The 24681-nt window shown below is 38.4% G+C and overlaps 1 protein-coding gene across 1 annotated transcript in view; it reads right to left on the bottom strand.

The window, feature by feature from the left end:
* Positions 1–24681, bottom strand: part of GPC6 (glypican 6) — a 1070003-nt gene that overhangs the window by 789973 nt on the left and 255349 nt on the right. The window contains exon 2 of the mRNA XM_059902833.1: positions 2676–2834. Within this exon, the coding sequence (XP_059758816.1) occupies positions 2676–2834 (159 nt within the window). The remainder of the gene's footprint in view (positions 1–2675; positions 2835–24681) is intronic.

Here is a 24681-nt window from a genome sequence, read left to right as displayed (position 1 = left end):
TAAGGAATGCCAGGACTGTAGACTAATGATTAACAGTGATTGAATCTAGCCTCTCTGAATAGAGTATGGACTGAATCACATATATTAGGTGCAGTTTAAATAGTTGCTGTACTTATTGAAAATAGGAAGGAAAGTGGTCACTTTCTCATATGATACAGTCGTCTTTCATATAATAAAGAACACATAGCCAACAAAGACCTGTAAAATCCAGATAAGAAATCAAGATCTCTAAGAAAGTGGGACCAGAGGCAGAAATGCAAAATGAACACATTGGATCAAGAGAACCCAGCAATAATGCAAAATGACCCACAGAATAGGAAGCTACTAAAAATAAACCGAAAGTCTCTCAAAGCACCATTGGTCTCATCTGGGAAAATAAAACTCAAGAGGGTAACATTCCACAGCTGATCCCAGACAGGGCTCCTCTGCACGCCAACTGATAGTCATCAATAAATGCCACGAGGAAGTGGTTAAAGAAAGGTAAGGGAACAAATGGAAAACTGCCCACATGAATGCACCAGCGTTCCTGAAAGGTGACTTTGCAGGATCACCTTTGTGGGATAAGAAGATAAATCATACAATTGCATGGCTGACCTTCATAAAATTGCCTAATGAAAGATCAGAAATTATAATGGTTACTTTTTAATTTATATATTTTTATAATTTTTTAAAGATAGCTCTTCAGAAGCTGAGCTCACCAGGATCACATTTAGATTTTTTTAAAAAAGTCTAGCTGAAAGCTTCCTTGAAAAAAATCTTAACTTCTCTCCCATCCCAGCCTAATGCAACTACAATGAAATGCACTGTTGTTAAAGAATTCATCACCCTCTACGTCAGATTGAATCTTAGCAAAATCAATGTCCTGTCAAACCAATTGACATAATACCCGTAAGTACATTAGAATAATTTAAAACGTACCTGTACAGAGAGAGAAAGACAGAGAGAGAGAGAGAGAGACACACACACACACACACACAAAGAGAGAGTGGTTTCTTTGGTAAGAGTAATGAGATCTGGGGTTACCAATTATAAATTCAAAAATATTGAAAGTCATTGATAAGAGAATACAGGAAGTACCTGGCTCAGTCTTGTTGAATAGCTTTACTCATTAAAAAATACAAAATCAACTCCCCATAAATCTACCTTAAGTCTAATATTTTTATTTAAAGGAATATATATTATGTACTGTGAATACTGCTCTGGAATTATTCCTACTTAATTTTGGAGCACAGCTTTATAAAAGCCCTAAGAGTTGTTTTCTAAAGACGTAGGTAGAAGTCAGAAGCAGCAGATCACCCTCACCTGCTTTTTGTAACAAAGGATAAGACCTTTCAATTTGCCTCAGTTTGAACCGATACATTATAGCTCCTCAAACACAGAGCCCCTTCAGGGGCTCCTGAATGTCACTGGATTTGTAATCTGTCAATCAAGGCCAACTCCCAAGTACTCCTAGTTGCATTCAAGGGAACAACATTTGCAGCATCACTTCTAAATAAAGTTATTTTCATATACATCCACATATACAGTTGAACACAGAGCGAGAGGCAGAGGAAGAATGTGAAGATGCTGAAACATACTTGCAAAAATATAAGTCCCTTTACTTCCACGGAAAATTCACGTTATCTTGAGTACTGAAACACCACCAGGTGGACCTGCCTTTTAGAACCTGAAGGACTGATTTAAAGAAATTGGTGTGGCCAGTTTAAAGCAGCAATGAAACAGAACATTTTGCCTACTACAGAGAGTAGGAAAAAAAGACGAACTTTGGCAAGGTTTTTCTGAACTGGCTTTGTTGTGCATTGATTGGAAAGGCTGGAGGAAATGAATGGAGGTTCTGTTGCCCTTGGGCAACTTCCTAAGACCAAAGGCGCAAAGGGTCCCTACAATTTGCAAGTCTGGTTTACAATGAGCCATAGTAAGGTGCATTCATTTCACAGAGCATTGACAACTTTCACCACCTAAGAATATTATCTTTATCGTTTTTATTATTCATTCAGTTGATAAAAGTCAGATTGCTTTTGAATATCTTTCTGAGTCTCTGACGGGAAAATTCAATGCTGAAAACCTAGTAATAATTACTTTCGCTCTTTGTGCTTTCTAATACAAAATGTTTATTTAACAAACAGAATACAGAAATGAAGTCAACTGCTTATTATCAAGAAATAAATGAAGGGTCTAAACCTTCTGCTGGATGCATTGCAACTACAATATAAAATGTAGTTATACTATAGGAATGGAAAACTCTAAAATAAAGGAGTCTGTCACTGGGCACTTTAAAACAAGCCTATCCTCTTAAAAGTGATGTTCTATTTCAAATAATTTTAAATGACATTTAATGACTTCAAAGCAAATCCCTAGATGGAAACTGAAGACAAGCTATGGTGTGACAAAACCTGACTTAGAATCACTCTAATAATGAAAACGTAAGCCAAATCATTCAGAATAAATCTCACAGGCGAACCACAAATGCCAAACAGCTCTTTGTTAACTCAGGTTTTTTCCAAGACATAAAAATTGTCAAGAGCGCTCATGCCTTTTCTAAAAATAGACACAGTTATAAATGTTTAAGAAGGAGAGAAAAGCTTCCACCTAAAAAAAATGTTTTTCATATAATATCAAGAATCTCGCATCGAAAAGCGCACCCAGAACAACGAGAAATAAAAACTGTCACCTACCGTCAAATTTCTTGTGCCTGGACACGAAAGTGGTGCGCACAAAGTGACTCGTCTCCTCCACCAGGTTTTCAAACTCCAGTTTGCTTTGCTGGCTTAGCTTGTCTTCCATTTCCGTGGTGCAGCACGTGTACTCCTGAGGACAGATTCTTAAGTGTTCCCCTGCAAGGAGTACGTAAACGTCAGCATGGAATGATAAAGGGTTCAGGGAGTTTGCTTCTCTGACATTTCCCTCAAATCCTGGGGTCCTTGTTCCACCAGCCCCCCAGCCCTCCCCATGAACTTTTATCTGGGCCTCAGGGTATCTAACCTTCCAAATACTCCAGACTGAAGTTGAACCCACCCCATGGTTTGAATGTCTATGACCCCCCGAAATTCATATGTCAAATCCTAACCCCCAAGGTGATGGTATTAGGAGATGGGGCCTTTGGGTGGTGATTAGATCATGAATGGGATTGGTGCCCTTCCAGAAGAGACCCCAGAGAGCTAGTTTGTCCCTTCTGCCACTTAGGGACACAGCCAAAAGATGGGGTCTGTGAAACAGGGAGCAGACCCTCCCCAGACACTGAATCTACCAGTGACATGATCTTAAACTTCCCAGCCTCCAGAACTGTGAGAAGTAAATGTTTGCTGTTTATAAGCTACCCGGTTTATGGTATTTCTGTTGTAGCAGCCCAAAGGGACTAAGACACCTGACATTTAGTTCCAGCCCCTGTCATGTAAGTGAAGGTACATTAAAGACCCCAGAAGACCACGACGATTTTCCTGCTTTCATTTGAAATGCACCAAGTAACGCCGGGTGACAAGAGATGCTATACAGTTATAAATGTGCTTATCTTTGGAAACCTCAAGTGAGGCAAGAGACATTCAGCCCCATCACCATAGTCTGTTAGACAGCAGGGCCAAGAAAAGATGGCAATCATTCGCTGTGTTCTGTTTCTGCCCGTCTGTCCGTCAAAATGCATCAGCTTTCCTCCTGGTGAAAGCAAGCGTGATTTTAATGGCTGGCCTCCTGTGCCACATGTTCCCTCGGTTAACATTTCTTGTCAGAGAGAAAATGTTCTCCTGCAAGGAGGAAGGCACTGATGGGTTTAATTAATGCTTATGTTGTATGGAAATGTAAAGCAAAAGGTAATGAAAGTCTTGGATTTAATTCAATAGATTTATCTCTCGATATACTGGGCCACTTCTTTTGACAATATTGCTTTCTTCGGTGCTATTTGCAAGTGGAAGCCAAGCCCTTGCTTCATGAAATTAAAATGGTCTGTTATTGCATAAAATGTGAATTTCCAATTGATTCAGCTCCGTCAGTGTCAAAAATGTTTAACAGAGCCAGCAGAAGGAAGAAGGAAAATCCACCCAACATCTTGCTAAATAAAACCAACAAATTGTCCCTGTGATTAAAATCACTGTAGGGCATGGAAAAACCAAATGAACGAGTACTTGATGCGATGATTACAATTCATTTATAATGTTTAACAGTACTTATATAAAATTATGTCCCCATGACCCTGTTTGAAGTATAGGGTGTCTGTCTCATGCAGTTGGATGTTTTAGTGCCTACTTAAAACAACCCCAGAATAAAAAAGGATCACGGGTCTGTATTAAAGTTAGATCTTATATAATTCCTGGAAGGGAAGGAGACCATAAAATATCTTAGGTATATTTTTTTTCTAAAGGAAAGGAAAATGCATGGTACTTGAGAATGATAAACATCAAATTCAAGATACCAGTTTCCTCCCAGGAGGAATTAGGATTTTAGAGAAATGCTCAAATACTTGTATCTATAATCTTTTATTTCATAAGTTGCTTGATATTTACACAGTGTTTATTATATTACTATCATTACTCTTCTATACATTTAAAATATTTTGTAATAAAAACTTGGAAATATGTCATTAGAAGGTAATAGCCACCATAGTGGTGACAGAAAGGAGGGCAGGGGGTAGATATTCAGAAAGAAAAAACAAGCTGCCCTTAACATTCAGAAGCCAACCTGCCCGGTACCCACAGCCAGGTCACTGTAACTATTACACCTAAACAATCTCACAGAACACCCACCTTAGACAAGATTACCCTGAGACCAGGATGAAATGAGACAAAGCAAGGCCACGTCAAAATTTTGTCTCAAGGACTTCCCTGGTGGCGCAGTGATTAGGAACCCGCCTGCCAATGCAGGGGACACGGGTTCGAGCCCTGGTCCAGGAGGATCCCACATGCCGCGAAGCAACTAAACCCGTGCGCCACAACTACTGAGCCTGCGCTCCAGAGCCCGCGAGCCACAGCTGCTGAGCCCACGTGCCACAACTACTGAAGCCCATGCACCTAGAGCCTGTGCTTCACAGCAAGAGAGGCCACCGCAGTGGGAAGCCCGCGCACCGCAAGGAGCAGCCCCCGCTCGCCGCAACTGGAGAAAGCCTGTGCACAGCCAGGAAGACCCAACGCAACCAAAAATAAATAATAAATTAATTAATTAATAAAAGAAAATTGTCCCAGCACAGACAGAAACAAGGTGATTGTGCCATCCCAAAAGTACTGAACACCTTCTCTCTCAGGCAAAATGAGCCTCTGGACTTCTTTACCTTTTACAGATTGATCTTCACCCTAGTCTCCCTCCTTGCTGGTCACATTTATTGAGATACCTTCTTATAGAATTACCTCTGCTTTCTGACAGCCTCCATTGTAGGGTGAAGCCCTGCTTCTTGGAACCCTTCCCAACATCACCCACCCAAATCCAAATCCTACAGAAGATTCTGTTAAGTCCCTCTTACTGAGAAACCCTGTGGCTCTCCATGGTGTATCCTCAGTTGCTGCATCGAGTGGTAACTCAACTTGTTCAACTACAGGTGTGTTCCTGATGAGTTTCTATTTGAAGGTATTGACCATACCAAAAAGAGATGGGATAGAACAATGTGAATTTTGAAATTTTCCCACACGTGATTCTGATACATCCCATTGAGAAAAGTAGTTCTAGAGTTGAAAACACTGGGAAGGAATAAGTATGGCTTTATCAAAAGCAAATGGTCCACAAATCACTAATTTTCTTTTTATAAAATACCAAGGCTAACTGATAAGAACAACACTCTTTTTCCAGATTAAATGGATATTTAATATTAACAACTTTACAGAATGTTCCTTTCTCTGACCTGTTATAAACCATTTTCTTAAATCCCCCTACTCTGTTTCCTATTTCCCCCTACTCCATTTCCTACTATATTATGCACAAATGAAATGTCCATTTCTCAAGATTTAGTACATCAGGACTGCATTCTACTTCTGAATCATTACAACTGAGTTTACAACAAAATGCATGGGACTTCTGGTGAAAAGCTGACCAAAAGAAAACAAACATTTTATGACGTGAGGGAAATAGTTGTATTTAGGATATTTGTGGAAGAAACCCTGTGGAATTACATTCATGAAATTAGATTGGATTGGAGGTCTTATAATCTCTAATCACTCCAAGAAAATCAGTATTTTATGTCAAGTGATAAATAAAAAGAGAAGGATACTTCTTAGTGGGACAAATTTAAACCAAATTTATTTATTGTGTGTGTGTATATATAGTCATGGAAATATATGTAAGAGGCTGCCTTATTAATTCAAAGCAGTGTTAGATTTTTTTAATTGAACTAAAGTGTCCTTAAGAAGTCAACTCATGTCTCCTCCTCTGTACGGGTCCCTGGCAGAGAGATAATGAAAGACATAGAGAGACAGAGATAAAAAAATGGAGAGAGAAAGTGAACAGATGGGGAGATCACCAGAATGTTGAAGAATCATGCTATAGGAAGAGTAACTCTTTTGTGCAAAGTTCTTGTTAGAGTTCCTAGGAAAAGACCACGACGATGTCCCCAAACACACAGGACCAGCACCCATGAAACCTGTGGTCCATTAAGACTGAGCCTTGCTTCTTTCCTAACACATCACTAGGTAAGAAGGTTGTGGAGGAATTAAACTCTTCAACAGCTCCTCTCTCCCCCTAATTTGAGGCCACTGCTAACTGCCAAAACAACCTGATGACTTTGAATGGCCAGAAAGACTTAGGACAACTGGACAATTTGTTGTGAGTAGGTTCATTTATTTATTTTAGTTTTGGCCCTAGAACAGGGGTATGCAAACCATAGCCTCTGGGCCAAATCCAGCCTACCATCTGTTTTTGTAGGACCTGTGAGCAAAATGGTTCTAAAAAATCAAAAGAATGATATTTTGTGCTATGTGAAGTTTTATGAAATTCTGATTTAATTGTCCATAAATAAAGTTTTATTGGAAAACAGTCCCACCTACTCATTCATGCCTTGTCTATGGCTGCTTTAGGGTTAGAACAGAAGAATAGTTAGACAGAGACCACAGGGTCTGTAACACCTGAAATATTGACTTTCTGAAATAAGACACGACAGCTACTTGGCTGTATAAAGAATTACCTCTCACCCTTCCTGTTCCAATTTCTCCAAAGAACAAGAATATGAAACTTTTCTCAGTTTAAATACTTCCTGACACTTAAGAGTATTTGTATTAATAATGGGATTCTTCCAAAGCTGTAATTTAGGAGGGAGAAAAATGTGTTGTCCTTTGAGAGTTTCCAACCCACACTCCTTTCTCAAATCCCCTTAGGTTCTCTAGATGTTATCTATTACATAACTAGATACAATATTTAGCTCAACTGGAGTACCACCAGGCGCCTCCAAGATCACTAATAATAAAGATACTAAATAGCTGGTTCCAGGCAGAAAATGTGGGATTGAAACTATGATGACTGTACCCTGACATATCAAACATGTATTGAAAAATCTATGTGCAAATCATGATGATAGGTTCACATCCCGCAAGATGAGACACAAGGTCAGGAAATCAGCTTACACAGGTGCCTGCTTTCTTAGGGCACCTGAAGTTCATGCCAGTGAATTCCCGAGTCCCTGTGTTTTTATAGAAATCTTCATTAGCTCTAAAATAAACAAAAGAAATCGAAAATGTGGAAGAAAGGAGTTCCACCAGGAAGTTAGAGAGTGAGCAAAGGTTCGGGGACATACAGTCAGCCCATAAATTGTGATCTGTTTTCCAAGACAGAAGAGATGGGGCCGTTCCTCCTACATGCTCCTTTCAACTATGTGTCACTCTTTACAACGTCTTTCCCCAAATGCCTGCCCAGGTGTTTGTTTTCACTCCAAGATGCTGAGGTGACAGCAGAGATGTGATTTCTGCCAGATCGAGCTCCCTCCAGGGATGGCCCAGGGTCTGAAAGCTGCCAGGAATAGACTTGGTGAGTGGCACGGTGGGAGACAGCAGGAGACAGGAGGACCTCATTAACCACAGAAGTCAGCTTCTGTGGGTCGCCTGCAGGAGACTCTCTGCCCTCGGAGGTGACACGCAGGGACCTCAGAATGCACATTCCAAATAAACAAACAACAAAAATGAAGTACCCCGAATGAGTCACATTTCACAGACTATAGACAAACTCTTGGCTTTTATAGTGTTTGGGAGTGTGGAGGGAAATTACTACCCTGGCACTTCCTAGAAGGTAGGTAGGAAATCAAAACACTTTAAAAAGTACAAAGAAGATGGCAAGATCTCACAACACAGAGCACTTCAATGTCTGAACCTCCAAATACCATTTGATTAGAGTGCAATATTTGTGTTAGACTTGGCCCTCTTCAGAGCATACATTCTATGCCAAAGTTCTCTCATCCTTGAACTATTAAAATCCCCACAGTCAATTAGCTGTGTCTGGTACCAAGCTAGAGTCTCCTCATCATTTGATATGTCACCTCAAATAACCAATTATTTTGTTCATCTAGTGCCTGGGAAGTTGACTGGAGCAAAGAATCCAAGGAAACAGGTTTAGGGAAGTAAAATAACCCAGAATAAGTGAACTTACAGCTACAGTTTCTGATAGCTAAGAAAATTTAAATTGGAGTTAATAGTTCTGGACGGTTTTTGGTGTCATAAAGTTCCTATATGAGCTAATAAGAAGTGGCAGACCTTAGGAAAGCAACATTTTTCAAATGTATGTTCTAGTTCATTCTTTAAGTTCAAATTCCCCAAACCTCCAAATAAGCGTTTCTTCAACATTTTTCGTTGTGAAGCGTTATTATAAACGATCCTTCCATTTCGTGAAGGGCTGCTTTTCTTTAACAAAGTTGTTCAGTACCATGATGAAAAATCTTCAAACTTTTACACAAGTTCTAAGAAATTCAATTCATGTTCAGTATACTTCAGTGGATCTTATCACTCAAATAACCTATAATAGAGTCATCCTTGATGTTGTCAACTTGCTGATAAAGACTTTAAATACTAATGCTTTTAGTTATAAAATTTTCACTCTGCATTTTGTAAAAATAAATCCTTTGAGTGGCACCCATGAGTTAATTGTTTAAATCTGTTCCAAGAATTGCAGAGAAACGATTTCAAACATTCTGCTCTAGATGGTATAGATCCCACCTCCATAGATCTTCTGCCAATGATTTTGGTCTTTCCCATTTCCTTGCTTCTGTTATTTCAGAAAAGCTGATGGTCTTGGGGGTGAAGATGGGGTAGAGAACAAACATATGGATACCAAGGGGGAAAGGGGGTGGGATGAATTGGGAGATGGGGATTGACATATATACACTATTGATACTATGTATAAAATAGATAACTAATGAGAACCTACTGTACAGCACAGGGAACCCAACTCAGGGCTCTGTGGTGACCTAAACGGGAAGGAAACCCAAAAAAGAGGGGATATATGTATATGTATAGCTGATTCACTTTGCTGTACAGCAGAAACTAACACAACATTGTAAAGCGACTATACTCCAATGGAAATTAATTTAAAAATTGTTTTAAGTATTAATATAATCAGAAAAACATTGGAGTGAGAAATGATCAAAAGGCAGTACCCACCCCAGAGGTGTATTGAAAATGAACTGGGGAAAGATGGATAGTGGAATTAATGAGCGTGCTTTCCCAACAGATTCACCTTCTGATAAATAGCCATTCTGATAAACTCAGCAGTCCCCCAAGGGGACCTTTCCTTTCCTACTCCTCTGAGTATTACATTCACCAGGTTGTATGTTCAATATAAAATGCTCATATAGGAAGCAGTTAAATGATAATAAAATCTCATCAACATCCAAAAAGTTAATTTTTAGTTTCAAGATAGTTCTCCGAGAGTGAAGTCCAGTAAAGAAATCTTGATTTCACTATTTCTGTATTTCAAAATCAAACTGAAATTTATCTAAGTACGGAAAACTTCAGTTATAATCTGTAGGTGTCTGAGAACAAGATAACCAAAGAGCCAAGTCAAGGTATCAGAAACCCCACGCCCTCATCTCCCCTTTCGTTGTGATGTACACCTATCTTTTTCTTACATTCTATGTGTATTACATTTTCAAATGGCTACTAAGTTCTTCAGGATATAAATACTGAGTTGTTTGAATTTAACAAGAAGTAAAATAGTATTTCCTCTAGTCTAGGAGCATGATAGAAAAATTACAGTTTTGTGTCCATGTGGCTAGGCTATGGTACCCAGTAATTTAATGAAACATTAATCTAGGTGTTGCTGTGAAGGTATTTTGTAGATGTGGTTAAGATGTGTGATTTTTAAGTAAAGGAGATTACCCTCTGTAATTGGATGAGGGCGGGACTCATGCAATCGATTGAAAGCCATCGTGAGCAAAAACTGAGGTTTCCCTGAGAAAAAGAAATTCTGCCTTAAGACTGCAACATCAGCTTTGAGTTTTCAGACTGCCTGCCTGCCCTACAGATTTCAGAACTGCCGGCCCCCCAATCACATCTCTTGAGCCAGTTCCTAAAAATAAACCTCTCTTTCTCTCTCTCTCTCTCTCTCTCTCTCTCTCTGTGTATACACACACACACACACACACACACACACACATACATACATATATATGTAGGTTACACAGTATGTGTGTGTGTGTGTGTATATATATATATATATATATATATACACACACTGTACACATATAAATATGTAGGTGGTATAGCATGTGTGTGTGTGTATATATCTCTCTATATATAGATAGATAGATATATACTCTTGGTTCTGTTTCTCTGAAAAACCATGAGTGATACAGACACTAAGACTAAGAACTCCATGAACAGAGAACGTATGGAAACCTGTGTACTGGCTCTACTATCTCCTAAAACATCTACAATGGCACTTACTACGATTGGCTATGATTATCTGTTTACTAAAGTGTAGAACCATTGTTCATTCTTTGTTTTTCCCTTCTCAGTGCCCATCAATCCCAGTATCTGAGATATTGGAGATGGAGTCAGTGCTATGTTGGCAAATGTTTAACAACCAGCTCTAGGTTTTGAAGGGGAGCCCCGATTTATAGTTTGCCAATTTCCAAGGTATAAATACTCTCATTTCTAGTTACCAAAATGATGTTACTGAATTTCAAGTTGGGAACAGGTGTGCAGCAACACACCATCACATAACACTTCCTCCATACAGATACGAAGACCTCAAGAGTGTAACGAATAATAAAATGATTAGAAAGTGATAAATTTTGAGAATTTATTACCCTATTCTTAATAATTAATTTAACTGTAAATTTATACAATGTGGTTTTTAAATAATGACTGTGCTTAATAATAGGTTCCCAAAATTCCTGCAAATTTAAGTGAGTTCTCACTGGCTAGAATGTGCCAGTTCAGGTGCACCGTGACATGAAGTTCAAGTACCGTATGTTGTTGGTTGGCTTTTTCTTTCAATTAGTTAAGTCCTCAAATTCAATTAAAATGACCCTAGACCAGTGGAATCTGCCATTTCCACAACCCACACTGAGATCTATGGGCCAAATACCTATTTGCCTCAGAAGAAAATTGGTTCTTCCCAGCCATTTCCAGCTACTAACGTACAGTAAAGAATTCCCCAGAGAGGCGAAAAGGAGTGAAATAGAGTAGTTATTTCAGGAACGTTGGAGAGTGGGGACCATGGCTAATAGGTGTGCTTAAAGGAAAAGTCACCATGCGTCACAAGCAGGGTTAATGTCACAGAAAGGTAAACCAAAGTGATTGACCCACATTTTGCAATTTTCATTCCCAGACTGTGGCTGCTATTCCAGGACACGGGGACAGAGTTGAGAAGGAAGCTGTTCCTCTACGCTACTGTTATGAAAGACCTAAGGTTCATTATCCCACAGCCATTTTGCTCATACCCACTGCTATTATACCCCAAACCAGTCATTATGAGCCTGTCTTATTTACCTTTGTAGTACTCACTGTCCTAGCATAGCTTTTGGTGCATGGAAAGTTCTGTAATAAATGATGAGTGCATCTGACTCTTTTGTTCTCTTCGATCATTCATCCATACATTCACTTATTCAATTACCATTTATAACATACAAGCAACAGGTTAAGTACTATGCTTGGTGCTAAGGGATAAGAAGAGACTACTTAAGAAGCTTGGAGTCCAGCAAGGAAAGATATATCTATGTATTAAGACTACCTTACAGATAAGCATAAGATCTATTGTAGAAAAGCACATAATTCTCACCATTCAGTCACCTCCCAGACGCTAAGGACTCTTACAAGCACAGCGTTAATTACAGAAGCTCTTTAATTGTAACTTTGCCTACTTAATCTCTAGGCAAGCAGTAGTGGTACTGCCTATCTTTCATGTTTCAATAGCAAGCAGGAACATCCAAGTAAAGGTTTCACCTGTTTCTCTCACTTCACCCTGGCTTGCATATCTTTCAAGCCGCAGGACCTGAAATCATTTAGCACATGTCCGCAAGCATTCATGTTTGAAACAGAATAGAGTATTTCAGAGCTCATCATATGAATTAAGGGTAAGTGTTTCTTGTGAAGGTTTTGCTACCGTTGTGTATCGTATGTATGCACTGGGTTGTAATTAACAATGTTATTTCTTATAGTACATTGTAGGCAATAAGTTTGGAAGCCAAAGTTCAATACTGTGTTGAAGCAATAATAAAGAGGGCAAAGAGCCCACTTACTAATGCATACTCGTGAAACTATAAATAGCCAATGCTTCTTTAGATAGGTTGAACTGATATTATGCATGTTTTCTTCTTCAGTAATATCAAGATGTCCTCCCTAGAAGTATTCTTAGAGATGTCTAAGACATCTTTACCATTCTTCCTAAAGAATTTTATACAGGCTTATTTTCCACTTGTGTTTCATAGACACATTGTCTTGGGACGCATAAGAGAGACACATAATTGCTAATCTAGAACACGGGGTTTTAAGTAGCACTGATAAATATGTTGCCAATCTCATGCCTGCTCACAATTCATTTGCCATGTTGTCTTAGGAATTGCCAAAAAACTTCATATTCAGATGTTCAAAGACCTCTACAATTCTACAGCCTGAATGGCATCATTACGGGCATGCTCGGTAAACATCTAGTTACACTGTTTCGACACTGCTTGCCAAATCCAGGCACCAGTTCCAGTTCCAGTTCCAGCTCACCAGTCACCAGTTCCCAGTGACCGTCTGCGTGTCAACTGACCAGAGATGCTGACTTACGTCTCTCTTGTTCTGTAACCCATATGCATAAATCAAGCCAATTGCCGCCTACAAATTCACCCAGAGATGATGATGAATTTCAAGTTTATTGCAACTGTAATCCCACACCTGTGTTTGCTCACTCAAAGTTAGCAATTTTTACAATTGAATTTGGTGATCCTGTGGTGATATACAATAAACCAATCTACAAAGGGCTTGTTTTTGACCCTGATAACAGCAGATCAGCATTCTTTATAAATTATATGACAGCTTACTTGAGAACTTAGGATTTACTGTTCAAAGCCCAATGGCTGTAAACTAGTGCAGACCAATTTAGTAAAGGGGCTGAGGCTAGGTGAGAGTGATTAAGAACCTAATCAAATTGAACTTCATGTAAGCCTGTATGAAAAATTATTTTTCTTTCCCATAAAATACTGCAATTTTAGTAGGCATCTGTAAAAACCATGGCTGCAACACTGATCATACAGAGTAAAGTAGTAAAAGGCAAAGTGACTAGAAATGTTGGAAGATCTATGGTACAGTCTATAAGTGTATATTTCTTTAAGTGTTTGCCTTTATGACAATGAAACTCCGTAATATATAACCTTTTACAACTCATAGAGCTGTAAATTATTATAATTTATAATAATTACTTTAACTCCCACTAATCATTTAAGATGGATGCCCATAGGTAAATTTCACTCAGCCTCTATTTCACAGGTGAGTGATGGGAGGCCTACAAAAAGGAGATAGTCCTTTTCCCCTGGCGTCACTTTTGCAATTAATAAAGGGCAAGAGGTCTCTTTCTAAAATTTGTGTATGGGGACCTAGATTTTAAAATGATACACTTCAGATGCTATAATAAATTCCATCATCCTTTCCAACCTGGGGCTTCCAACCTGTCATCCAGATGACAGCGGTATAGTCAAGCATTATCGTTCAAAAATTTGTGTGATTAAAGCCCAGCCATGGTTTTAAACCAAAAGGAGTATAGAACCTCAGAAGAGAAAGGAACAAAAACTCTCCTGAAATTAAAGCACATATCCCTATATATTTAAAGGAGAAATGAAAGACCAAATTGAACTTTAAAGAACATACCGCTTAGACAATTTAAAAATGCCTTTACATACTGTTTTAAAGAAGTACCTTATTTTTAACTTAAAACAGATCTCAATAGGAATAAAAACTCAGTACGAAAGGGACACTAGGAATAATCACAGCCTTTTCTTCTTCATAGTCTCTTTTTTGGGAATATATTTCTCAGACTGGCCTCAAAGGAGGCAGAATTGATAGTTTCTTATATCCTACAATGGACATGAAAACCACGTGTAGTGCTGCTTTTACCCAGCACTTAAAATCCAAATATGCAAAATAACTGATTAAATTGATTAAATCAATATCATTTAATCTAAGGAAATACTTTATTTATCAGATTGGCTCCTGCAGAGTAAGACACTTGTGGAAAATGGGATCGAATCAGGCCCTAGTTTTGACGAAAAGGCTAGAGTGGGATGATTAATCTTTGGAGGGCAGATATTGCTTCAAAATGTAACTTTCATCTATGTCTATGCATCCCCTCATGGTTATTTGTCATTAAGTTACATACTCTGTCGTTAGACTTCCTATATTAAATATTGCTGTATTAGGAGAAGAGAAAATATACATAAGCATATGTGTAGACCATTGAGTACACGTGGAAGATAAAAGTCCAACTTAGCCCAATTTATTAGATAATAACAATATATATATGCATAAGTTCTTTGATCTGGGTTACTGCGTTACTTCCCAGGACTTCTTCATAGTTCTTTGGGTAATAATTTTGGGGGGTTCACACTCTTAATTCTTGAAAAATCCCCTGAATTTAAATAATTTCTCCTCCAAGAAATATACACCGTTCACCTTAATTGAGGTTAATCTAACATGTCCCACATAACTGCATTACTTTTTGGTCTATGCATTTATTATAGTGTTCATTCCAATGCATCTGAGTTGCAGTTATTTATGGAGAAGCCTAATTTCCATTCATCTCTTGCCACCCTCCTCCTTAAGTCCTGTGCCAAACACAAATATTGGGAGCACAAAATTATCATGCTCAATTATACTCTGGACCTTGGCAATGCTATTCTCTCTAGATGGAAAGCTATGAGCTTCTCTTCTGCACCTCTTCTTCTGCCCTCCATCCCTTCTCATCCACCAAGTCTCAGCTTAAACACCACTTATTCTGAGCCTTCCCTGACTCTTGAGTATAGGTGAAGTGTCACTCCACTTCCTGCTGTCCCATCACATGTGCATATGGCCCTGCATTACACTGCATTGCAATGACCAGTCTGTCCATCCATGTCCTTCTCAGGAGCACAGCCTGCTTGAGGGACAGGACTATGTTTTCTTCATCAGCTGCACCTCTACTGCCTAGCTCAGTACCAGACCCATAATGGCACCCAATATATTTTGGTTCAGCAAATAAATAAAATTAAAATTGACTCAGTAATGTAAGTAATGGACTTTGCACTAAGTAGAATACAAGAATATTAGGACACTTAGGTTGCTTTCATGTCCTAGCTATTATAAATAGAGCTGCAATGAACATTGTGTGGATAAAGAAGATGTGGCACATATATACAATGGAATATTACTCAGCCATAAAAAGAAAGGAAATTGAGTTATTTGTAGTGAGGTGGATGGACCTAGAGACTGTCATACAGAGTGAAGTAAGTCAGAAAGAGAAAAACAAATACTGTATGCTAACACATATATATGGAATCTAAAAAAAAAAAAAAAAAAAAATGGTCATGAAGAACCTAGGGGCAGGACGGGAATAAAGACGCAGACCTACTAGAGAATGGACTTGAGGACACGGGGAGGGGGAAGGGTAAGCTGGGACAAAGTGAGAGAGTGGCATGGACATATATACACTACCAAATGTAAAATAGATAGCTAGTGGGAAGCAGCCTCATAGCACAGGGAGATCAGCTCGTTGCTTTGTGACCACCTAGAGGGGTGGGAGAGGGAGGGTGGGAGGGAGGCAGACGCCAGAGGGAAGAGATATGGGGATATATGTATATGTATAGCTGACTCACTTTGTTATAAAGCAGAAAGTAACACACCACTGTAAAGCAATTATACTCCAATAAAGATGTTTAAAAAATTTTTTTTCAAATAAAATAAAGAAAACAAGAATATTAGGTTCACTCATAAAAAATAATTTAAGAGAATCATTGTTGAATCATGGCATATCTAGGAGAAGGCAGCAAAGCTGGTGAAGGCCCTAGTAACTGTCACAAACGCCAAGTCTGTACTAGTGATTTTTAAGTGGATTGAATCAAACTTCCTTTTTTTTTTTAAATTTATTTTTTTGGCTGTGTTGGGTCTTCGTTACTGTGCGCAGGTTTTCTCTAGTTGCAGCGAGCGGGGGCTACTCTTCGTTGCGGTGCCCGGGCTTCTCATTGCGGTGTCTTCTCTTGTTGCGGAGCACGGGCTCTAGGCGCGTGGGCTTCACTAGTTGTGGCTCGCAGACTCTAGAGCGCAGGCTCAGTAGTCGTGGCTCACAGGCTTTGTTGCTCCGCGGCATGTGGGATCTTCCCGGACCATAGATCGAACCCGTGTCCCCTGCTCTGGCAGGCAGATTCTTAACCACTGCGCAACCAGGGAAATCCCCAATCTTCCTATTTTTAAGTAATTAACTTGAACTCCCATTTATATTCCTTTATAGAAATCTATTGGTAGTATAACTGTCCATACACATAATTTTTAAATGAATGTAATACCCCAACCGGAATCTAAAGGAGAAAATTTGAAAGTATGTCATCTTGGGCCATGGCTAAACTTGAGGTAAAAGAAGTAGTCAGATATTTGACCTACAAGTACTATCACTACAAACACAACAGTATAGATACAGACTAACAGTGGTACATTAGGCAAGCACATCAAGTATTACAAATGGCATAGCTCCCACTGATAAGATTTTCTGGAAAAAATGAACAGTTCTTGATAAAAAACTCCAAATGAAACAAACACAATTTTCTCTTGGATTTACATCATAGTCATATTCCTAGAAAATTCAGAGTATATTAATATTGCACAACAATACTTCATGTTTCTAGTAAGATGGATTTAGGTTCTGGGCTTATTTCACTGTAAACAGAATTTTTTTTTCAGAGAATCTGATAGGATGTTTAAAAGTTGTGCAGGATGCTGGACAAGTCTGCATTTTGCAGGAAGCTCTCACTCATGGATGGATATCTCTTGGTAACTACTTACCAACTGCCAAGACTAGAATGTTCTAGAAGAGATATCTGCCCTGGAAGAGAGTTGGACTAAACTTTTATATTCTTTATCTAGACAGAAGATATTTAAGGCAAATACATAAGTGTGAGTGTGAACCACTGAGCTGAAACCACTGGTTCTTTTTTCATTCCTCAATTCACAACACCTGTGCATTCATCCACTCATTCTTTTAGTCATGTATTTGAGTGTCTGCTGTTACTTCCAAATAATTAACCACCTTGGAATTTTCTACAGAAAATCAGCCTTGCACTCTAGTTCGAAAATCCCATTGATTGACCTTCAGCTCAACCATCCTCCCAGGTGTCTTTCTGCTGAGTGCTTTGAGGTTGGTGGAGAAAAAGAATTCCTCCCGAACAGAGGAAAAAGTAGTTCAGTTTCTCATTTAAAGTGCCCGGGAGATTCCAATCCTTTACACTGCATAATACTTCCAATTTCCTGGAGAAATTCCCAGAAATAAGGCAGGGAGTCAGAGGTGAGTGAACCTGTACAAACCTATTAGAAGAACATCTGACAGTTTTCCCAGACAATCTCCTAGAAGCTATTCTATTTCACTGACACTCCGTTTCATTTTCTTTTCCAACACACGCTCTCAGACAATGGGTTTCTGATGGCACATTTTGTGAGAAGAATCTTTAGCTACCTCTTGGGGAGCATGTTCCTGACACTTTGCCCAATGCACTGTGGAGAGAAAATGGTAGAGCAAGAATTTGTTTCATCACCTCGCTGTGCAAATGGCTGTAATTTACAAGTTTGGAAGCACACATCTTCTTGGGATTCACAGTAAATTCTCCTTTCTTCTCCCTCCAAATTGATTTTGCTTTTTATGATTGCCCTGCCATAGGAGAGAGACATGGTATGTACAAGGAACGGTGGACTCTAGCCATGCTTGCAACTTCCATAGGCGTCATCCTTAAACAAATTCTGCTGAGAAGACCACAGCTCTCATTCAAGCCAACAACCAGATCTGAATTTTACTATTAAGAAGGGTCTAGGCCATTTTCAACAAAAATGACCTTTAATTGCTCATTTCTAGTTCCTCTGAAGAAAGTCTTCTGTTGAATTACCACCTCTTGCAGAAGTATTGTAACTAAAATTGCACATGGCAGGAACACACCCACATGGCGAGGAACACACCCACATCCGGTGCTGGTTTGAGTAAAGATACTGTGACACTTCACACTGTGAGAGAGAATTAAAGACACCAGACTCTGGTGCTTGGAAGGTCATAAAGGCATCAGCCCGCCTCCATTTCACAGAAGTCTGCATGTAGCCAAGCTCATTCTCTCTTCCAGCTTCAAGCATGATGGCTTCTCTTTCTCTAAGATAACCTTTGGGTGTAAAAGTGTCTCAATCTTTAAAAGAGTGTCTCAAAAGCTAAGAATAATATTGGATTCAAATTACGAATGGTATTTGGATGACTATAGTGACCTGAGTAAACAGTGTGTACAAGTATAAGACCAGCAAGCATGGATCTCATTCTCCATGTTAAGGAGTAGACCAAAGTCAGCTTGTTCAAGGCTATGCCCTGGGGGGAGAGGTTAACACCAGAACTGAGGAAATAATACAGTAATACAGTGACCATAATTATAATGAACAATAATCCAATAAACAAAGGAAATAATACACAGTCTTCTTCATACCCTGCAAGCTCCTCTCACTCAAAACCTACAAGGTAGGTTTTACTGTACCTATTTACTCATCTGTAGGGGTGAAGCAACTTACTGCCAAGGCCCACCCCTTCTTGAAACTGCCTTCACTTAGCAAGCATGCTATTTTTTCCCTTGATTACATGCCTATTTCTGGTGATTTGTGGTTAAGGGGGCGGGTGGAGATTCTGGGTCCGAGACAAGAGTAAAAGCAGCTTGAAGTTACCCAGTAGTGCTGTCATGAGTTATTTCAGTCCCTCCTTGCCCTGAAGAGTTGAATATTTTTATCTTTAATTTTTACTAGTTGAAGGGAGTGAGGCCCAAGGTCATAGAGCTCCTCTGTAGTGAGCCCAGAATTCAAATGAAATTGGTTTGTACTCTCATAAGTGCTTTCTCAACTGTGACTACCCCCTCTCTCTTTGCCCAAGTCTAACAGAAGTATCTCTCTCCAACTCTCTTGGGTTCTTGAGTTCTCACAGTTTTTGCCCAGGTTGCCTCAGGCTTATTCCAGATTCAATTCGGTAGGAACCCGCCCCCCTCCCAAATCCTGAAGTACAACTTGTCTCTGGGGACACATGGATCCTGGTATAGGTTTTGAGAAGTTATTCAAAATGAGACAAAGTGAAAAATTTTCATAAGTTCATTCCTGTAAGAAACAAAAAAGAACAAAAAAAAAAAATACCCAGGAAATGGAAACGCTTTAGCAAATCAACATTAAGACTTCTGGTCTTTGAAATCATGGAGGCGTGAGTTTGAATCCTTGTACTCCAACTTAGGAGCTGTGTGACATGTAAAATCAGGCATGATACAATACTCCCAATCACAGCCTTGCAGGGAAGATATAATAGAACAACCTATAGGAAAGTGTCTAACTTATATTTGGTGTGCAGTGATACTTTATACATACACATATATATTTGTTTCTTTTCCTTCTTGATCCAAAGCCATAGACGGCATTAGAGCTATAACTTTCTCAACATCAAACCCCTTGTTCCTTTCTCTTCCTTCAGCCCTGATGCTAAAAGAAATCACTGGAATGTTCTTCCAAGTAGCAATTCAGATGTGAACCGCCAGCTTCTCCCTTTCTAGGCTAACTCATATTTTGAATTCCACCTCTTTTCATGGCAAAGCACAGGTTTGCCTCAGAGCTGCTAATTCAAATTGGATAGCCAAGAAATGCCTCCAGATTTCAGCCTTTTTGAAGAACACAGGGAAGGAATAGGTGAGAACTGAATTACCCACACTACCTACATCCACAGACTTTCTTTTGATGATTTAGCACTCATCTCCCTGGAACGTGGTCTTTCTGAAAGCCAGATTATCATCGTTTATCTAGCAACACCAGAGTACAATAAATATGCGATACACACATCTAAAATTTCTGCCCCAAAGAGAATATTATCAAAGGATAACTTTTAAAAGGGGGTTAATCATGATTTCTACAAATATAAGATAAACATTTATCGAGGATTATATTTAACTAATTAATTAATGAGAGAACCAGTAAATAAGATGTTATAACTGGTTCAAAAGTTAATTCAAAGAACCACACATATACTAGCAAAAAAGAATGCTGAAATGAATTACAAATAAATATAAAACTGACTTATTCTGGGAAGAGGGTTCGGGGTAGGGCTGGAAGTTGAAAATCAATTGTATTTCCTCGGGACAAAATTAATTTGTATGTCTATTGTCAAGAATAATTTGCATTGTTATCAATTATCTATAGCATATAGAGTTGTAAAATAGCTCAAAGATAATAAGATAGAAGACCCCACAGAATCAGATAACCGAGGAAACATGCCTAGATACTGCCTAGCTTTCCAGTGAAGACACCCAGCAATCATTTTCATCCATTTCAAAGTTTTTCACAACCTTTTTCCTAAAATATAAATAAAATTAAACAGAATGCAAGGAGTTAATTGGGACTTATTTTAAAAGGAATGTTAAGCAAAAAAGAAGCAGACTCATAGATATAGAGAACAAACTAGTGGTTACCAGTGGGGAGGGTGGGAGCAGTAAGATAGGGGTGCAGAGTGGGAGGTACGGACTATTGGGTGTAAGATAAGCTCAAGGATGTATTGTACAACACAGGGAATATAACCATTATTTTGTAACAACTGTAAATGGAAAGTAACCTTTAAAAATTGTATAAAATTTTTTAAAAGTAAAGTGTTCAACATTAAAAAAAGAAAAAAAGGTATATATATCCAGTTACAGTTAAGCAAAATTCTTGAAGGAATATTCCATTGCAGGAATAAAGTTCTCTTTCCTATCACGTCTGTCCTAAAAATGTTCTCAATCCTTTCTTTCTTTTCTAATTTAGTGACACGCCTGATGTGTTGAGGCAGCGTTATCAATGGATTAAAGAGCTTGATCCTCAAATAAATAAATACATACATAAATCAATTAAATTATGGGAATGGTAAAGATAAAGTTGACTTAAACAAAACCTCGTAATTCTACGGGCATCTAGTACAGACTAAGAAATGAAAACAATGAAAAAAGAAAGTCTATTCCAAAAACCTGACAGGTGATAAAATAAACTGTACATCCTGCCCTCTTCCCAACTTTTGGAGTTAGCCCGCCATTAACGGCTGCCTGAAAACACCACCTGATATATGTCATTATTCTTTTTAACATATGACTGGGCAATGAGCCCAACACCACTGAAGAATTCAATGAGTATCACCTTAAATACTGTTGTGCCAACAAGCACCCCATGAAACCACATTGCCATGTATTATCTTAGTGTTTGTCACAATCTATTAACATGTTTCAGGAGTGACTGTGCTGTATTAAGAGCCATGAAGGCCCATGGGGCTCCGTCCTGCAGAAATAAGGCCGGTGTGGTAGACAGTTCAAAGCAGAAGTGACAAGTGTAAAAGCAATAGTTAATCAGCCTGCAACACAGGCAACTGGTGCACATAGGCACCTGCCAACTTAAGGCAAGAAAGTTCTGAAACATTAATAGGTCCAAGATAGTGTACTGCTCGAAAAAAGAATGGCTGTCTCATTTAAGTAAATGGAATTAGTGTATCGAGTAGCTTTACCAAGTATACTGATCTACTAGCATCAAGGTAATTTTATTTAGTACCTATATTTTCACCTTAAAAATAAAATCTCTCCCTGGAGTTGATTCTTCGACTCCTTTATCTCTCTTTGAAAGGAGAGGCGGTATCACTCCAGTTTAGGACTCACAAAATAGACTCAACAAATTCTTAAAACCTGTTCAACAAAATGCCTTATAGGTGATTGTTTTCCGAGAGCTTTGTATTCAGATAAAAGATTTTCTTAAATTTCCTAAAATTTCAAGCCTTTAATGGAAATGTTCCTCAAATACAAAATCTAATATACATATATATAATATATTATACATATATATGTAAACACATCCTCTGTCCATTAAAATCACAAAGTGTTAAAATTCTGATATTTTAGATGTAAAAGATAGGGTAGAGATTGCTTCGTGCGACCTCCACGCTATACAGATAAAATCCTGATGTCCAACTCATTGGTTCCTAAGCCACAGATGCCTCTGTATCAGGTGGGTTCCTGCCCCCGATACAGTGCCCTCTCTATATCTCTGTACTTTGCCTCATCCACGTAAGTCACCTACTATAAAAGGTGCTCCGATTTATGCCATATTTTCTTTGTGTATATTACATACATGCTACTCATTTACAGAAATTACAGAAAAGCACGTGCTATTACAGTAAAAAATGACTAAAACACAAAGAGCCTTAATATCTTCAGTCGATTTAAAAAGAAATTATTTGTTCTCCAAAAATTTTCATGTTTCTTTTTAAATTCTCAAGTTTTTTAAAAGCTATTTCAGTAAATTGGCTTGTGAGAGTACTTAATGATTTCTTCAAAGCAAGACTAGTACTTATTAAAATGTTATTCAGTTGCAACTGGTCCTCTGATTAAAATACATTAATGAATTTTTTTGAGAAAGTGACTTGTTAACAGGTCAATCTGTCACCTGGCAACGACTTTAAGAAACCTATAACTCACAAGCTAATGGTAAAAACCAAGCCTAGAGCAGCAAGTAAAATTTGTAGTCGACCAGCGCTCCTCAAATCAAGGGAGAGGACCATCTGCTTCCTGGATTGGACAATGCTATAATTTTACAGTCACCAGTAATATATCAGCTGTGCTCTGCAAGTTGGTGGTATTCTGATAATATTTTAACCTGCTTCTAACAGCTGCAAGTCAAAGCTTTTTATGGTTCTTGAAAATGAAAACTAGAGCCTTCCCAGTTGGTCTGGTGTGTCTTAATCATTCATCGTAAGTTTACATAGTAAAGTTTAGTAAAAGCTCTATGATGAACGAAGAGCTGATTCTTTCTACATTAGAATAGGCAAGAAAATTAAGATGTCAAATATGTCTTGCAGAGGATGGTTACACTGTCTCATTACAATATTGTTTAATACATTTCTTTAGTTTTAGCTGATGACAAGATACACTTCAATTTAAAAACAAGAACTATAGTTCTTTTAAAGACTTTGAATTTTCACGTTTTCTGTGTTTCTCAAGGAATGTAGAGTGATTTAGAGATACGATTTTTAGATTTTTCTTTTAATTACAGACTGAATCAGGTCTGAAAGGGCCCCTTCTATCTAGGCTCTATTAGATTGTCTCTTTCACTAAGCAGCGAATGCCGTCCTGGCATTCTGGTCTGATGGACTCCCTCAGAGTCCATCAGACCAGAATGCAATTAAACTAAAACATTTACTATGATATTAAGACGCACTTTGGTGCATGTATTCTTTTAACTTTCATAATCATACCAGAAAAATAATCTGCTTAAGTGCAAATTAAAGTGCTTCCATTTTATTTTTTTCCCTCCATCAACTAAGACACTATTATGTAGAAAGTCATTTTGAGGTTGAAGATTAAAGTTTTATTTAGTGCTTATATCTTGTCCTTGAACTATCACAATGTAGTTTAAGCCCTTTTTACATTGATAATGTGTAGAAACTGCCTGACTTTTACAGGGAAATTCTTGGACGTGTGTCTAGGGGTATGTGTGCATGTGTGTGTGTGTATAGGAACACATGAAAGTACACGTGTGCAGATGCAAGGTATTATATAGAAACATTTTAACTGTTCATTAAAATCATAACAGTTAAATGGATCAAATTCCATAACCTATTATATAATTTAATATACTTACTGAAGAGTGGACAGTAAGAATTTAGAAAGATATCCAGAAAGTTACACTTTTTTTGGTAGTTTTTTTAAGCAGAGATCAGCAAACTTTTTACAAAAGGCCAGATAGTTACTATTTTAGGTTTCATGGTACGTAAGATCTCCACCACAACCACACAGCTCTGCCACTGTAGCCTGCATGAATGCAGCCATACACAATATGTAACCAAATGGGTGTGGCCATGTTCCCATAAAGCTTTATTTACTCCTACAGGGGGCAGGTTAGATCTGGTCCACTGCATGCAGTCTGCCAACCCTGCTTAAGCATAACAGTCTGCTTATTTTAAAGTGATGTCCCACACTTCATTACCAATCAATACAATCCTTCATAATAAATATAATTTATCTTACTACTCAGAAAACAAAGACTTTCACATCTTTTATCTTATAAA

Source organism: Balaenoptera ricei, chromosome 18 (genome assembly GCF_028023285.1).
Source record: "Balaenoptera ricei isolate mBalRic1 chromosome 18, mBalRic1.hap2, whole genome shotgun sequence".
Classification (NCBI taxonomy): domain Eukaryota; kingdom Metazoa; phylum Chordata; class Mammalia; order Artiodactyla; family Balaenopteridae; genus Balaenoptera; species Balaenoptera ricei.
Note: the sequence above shows the minus strand (reverse complement) of the source record. Positions and strands in the feature narration are given on the sequence as shown.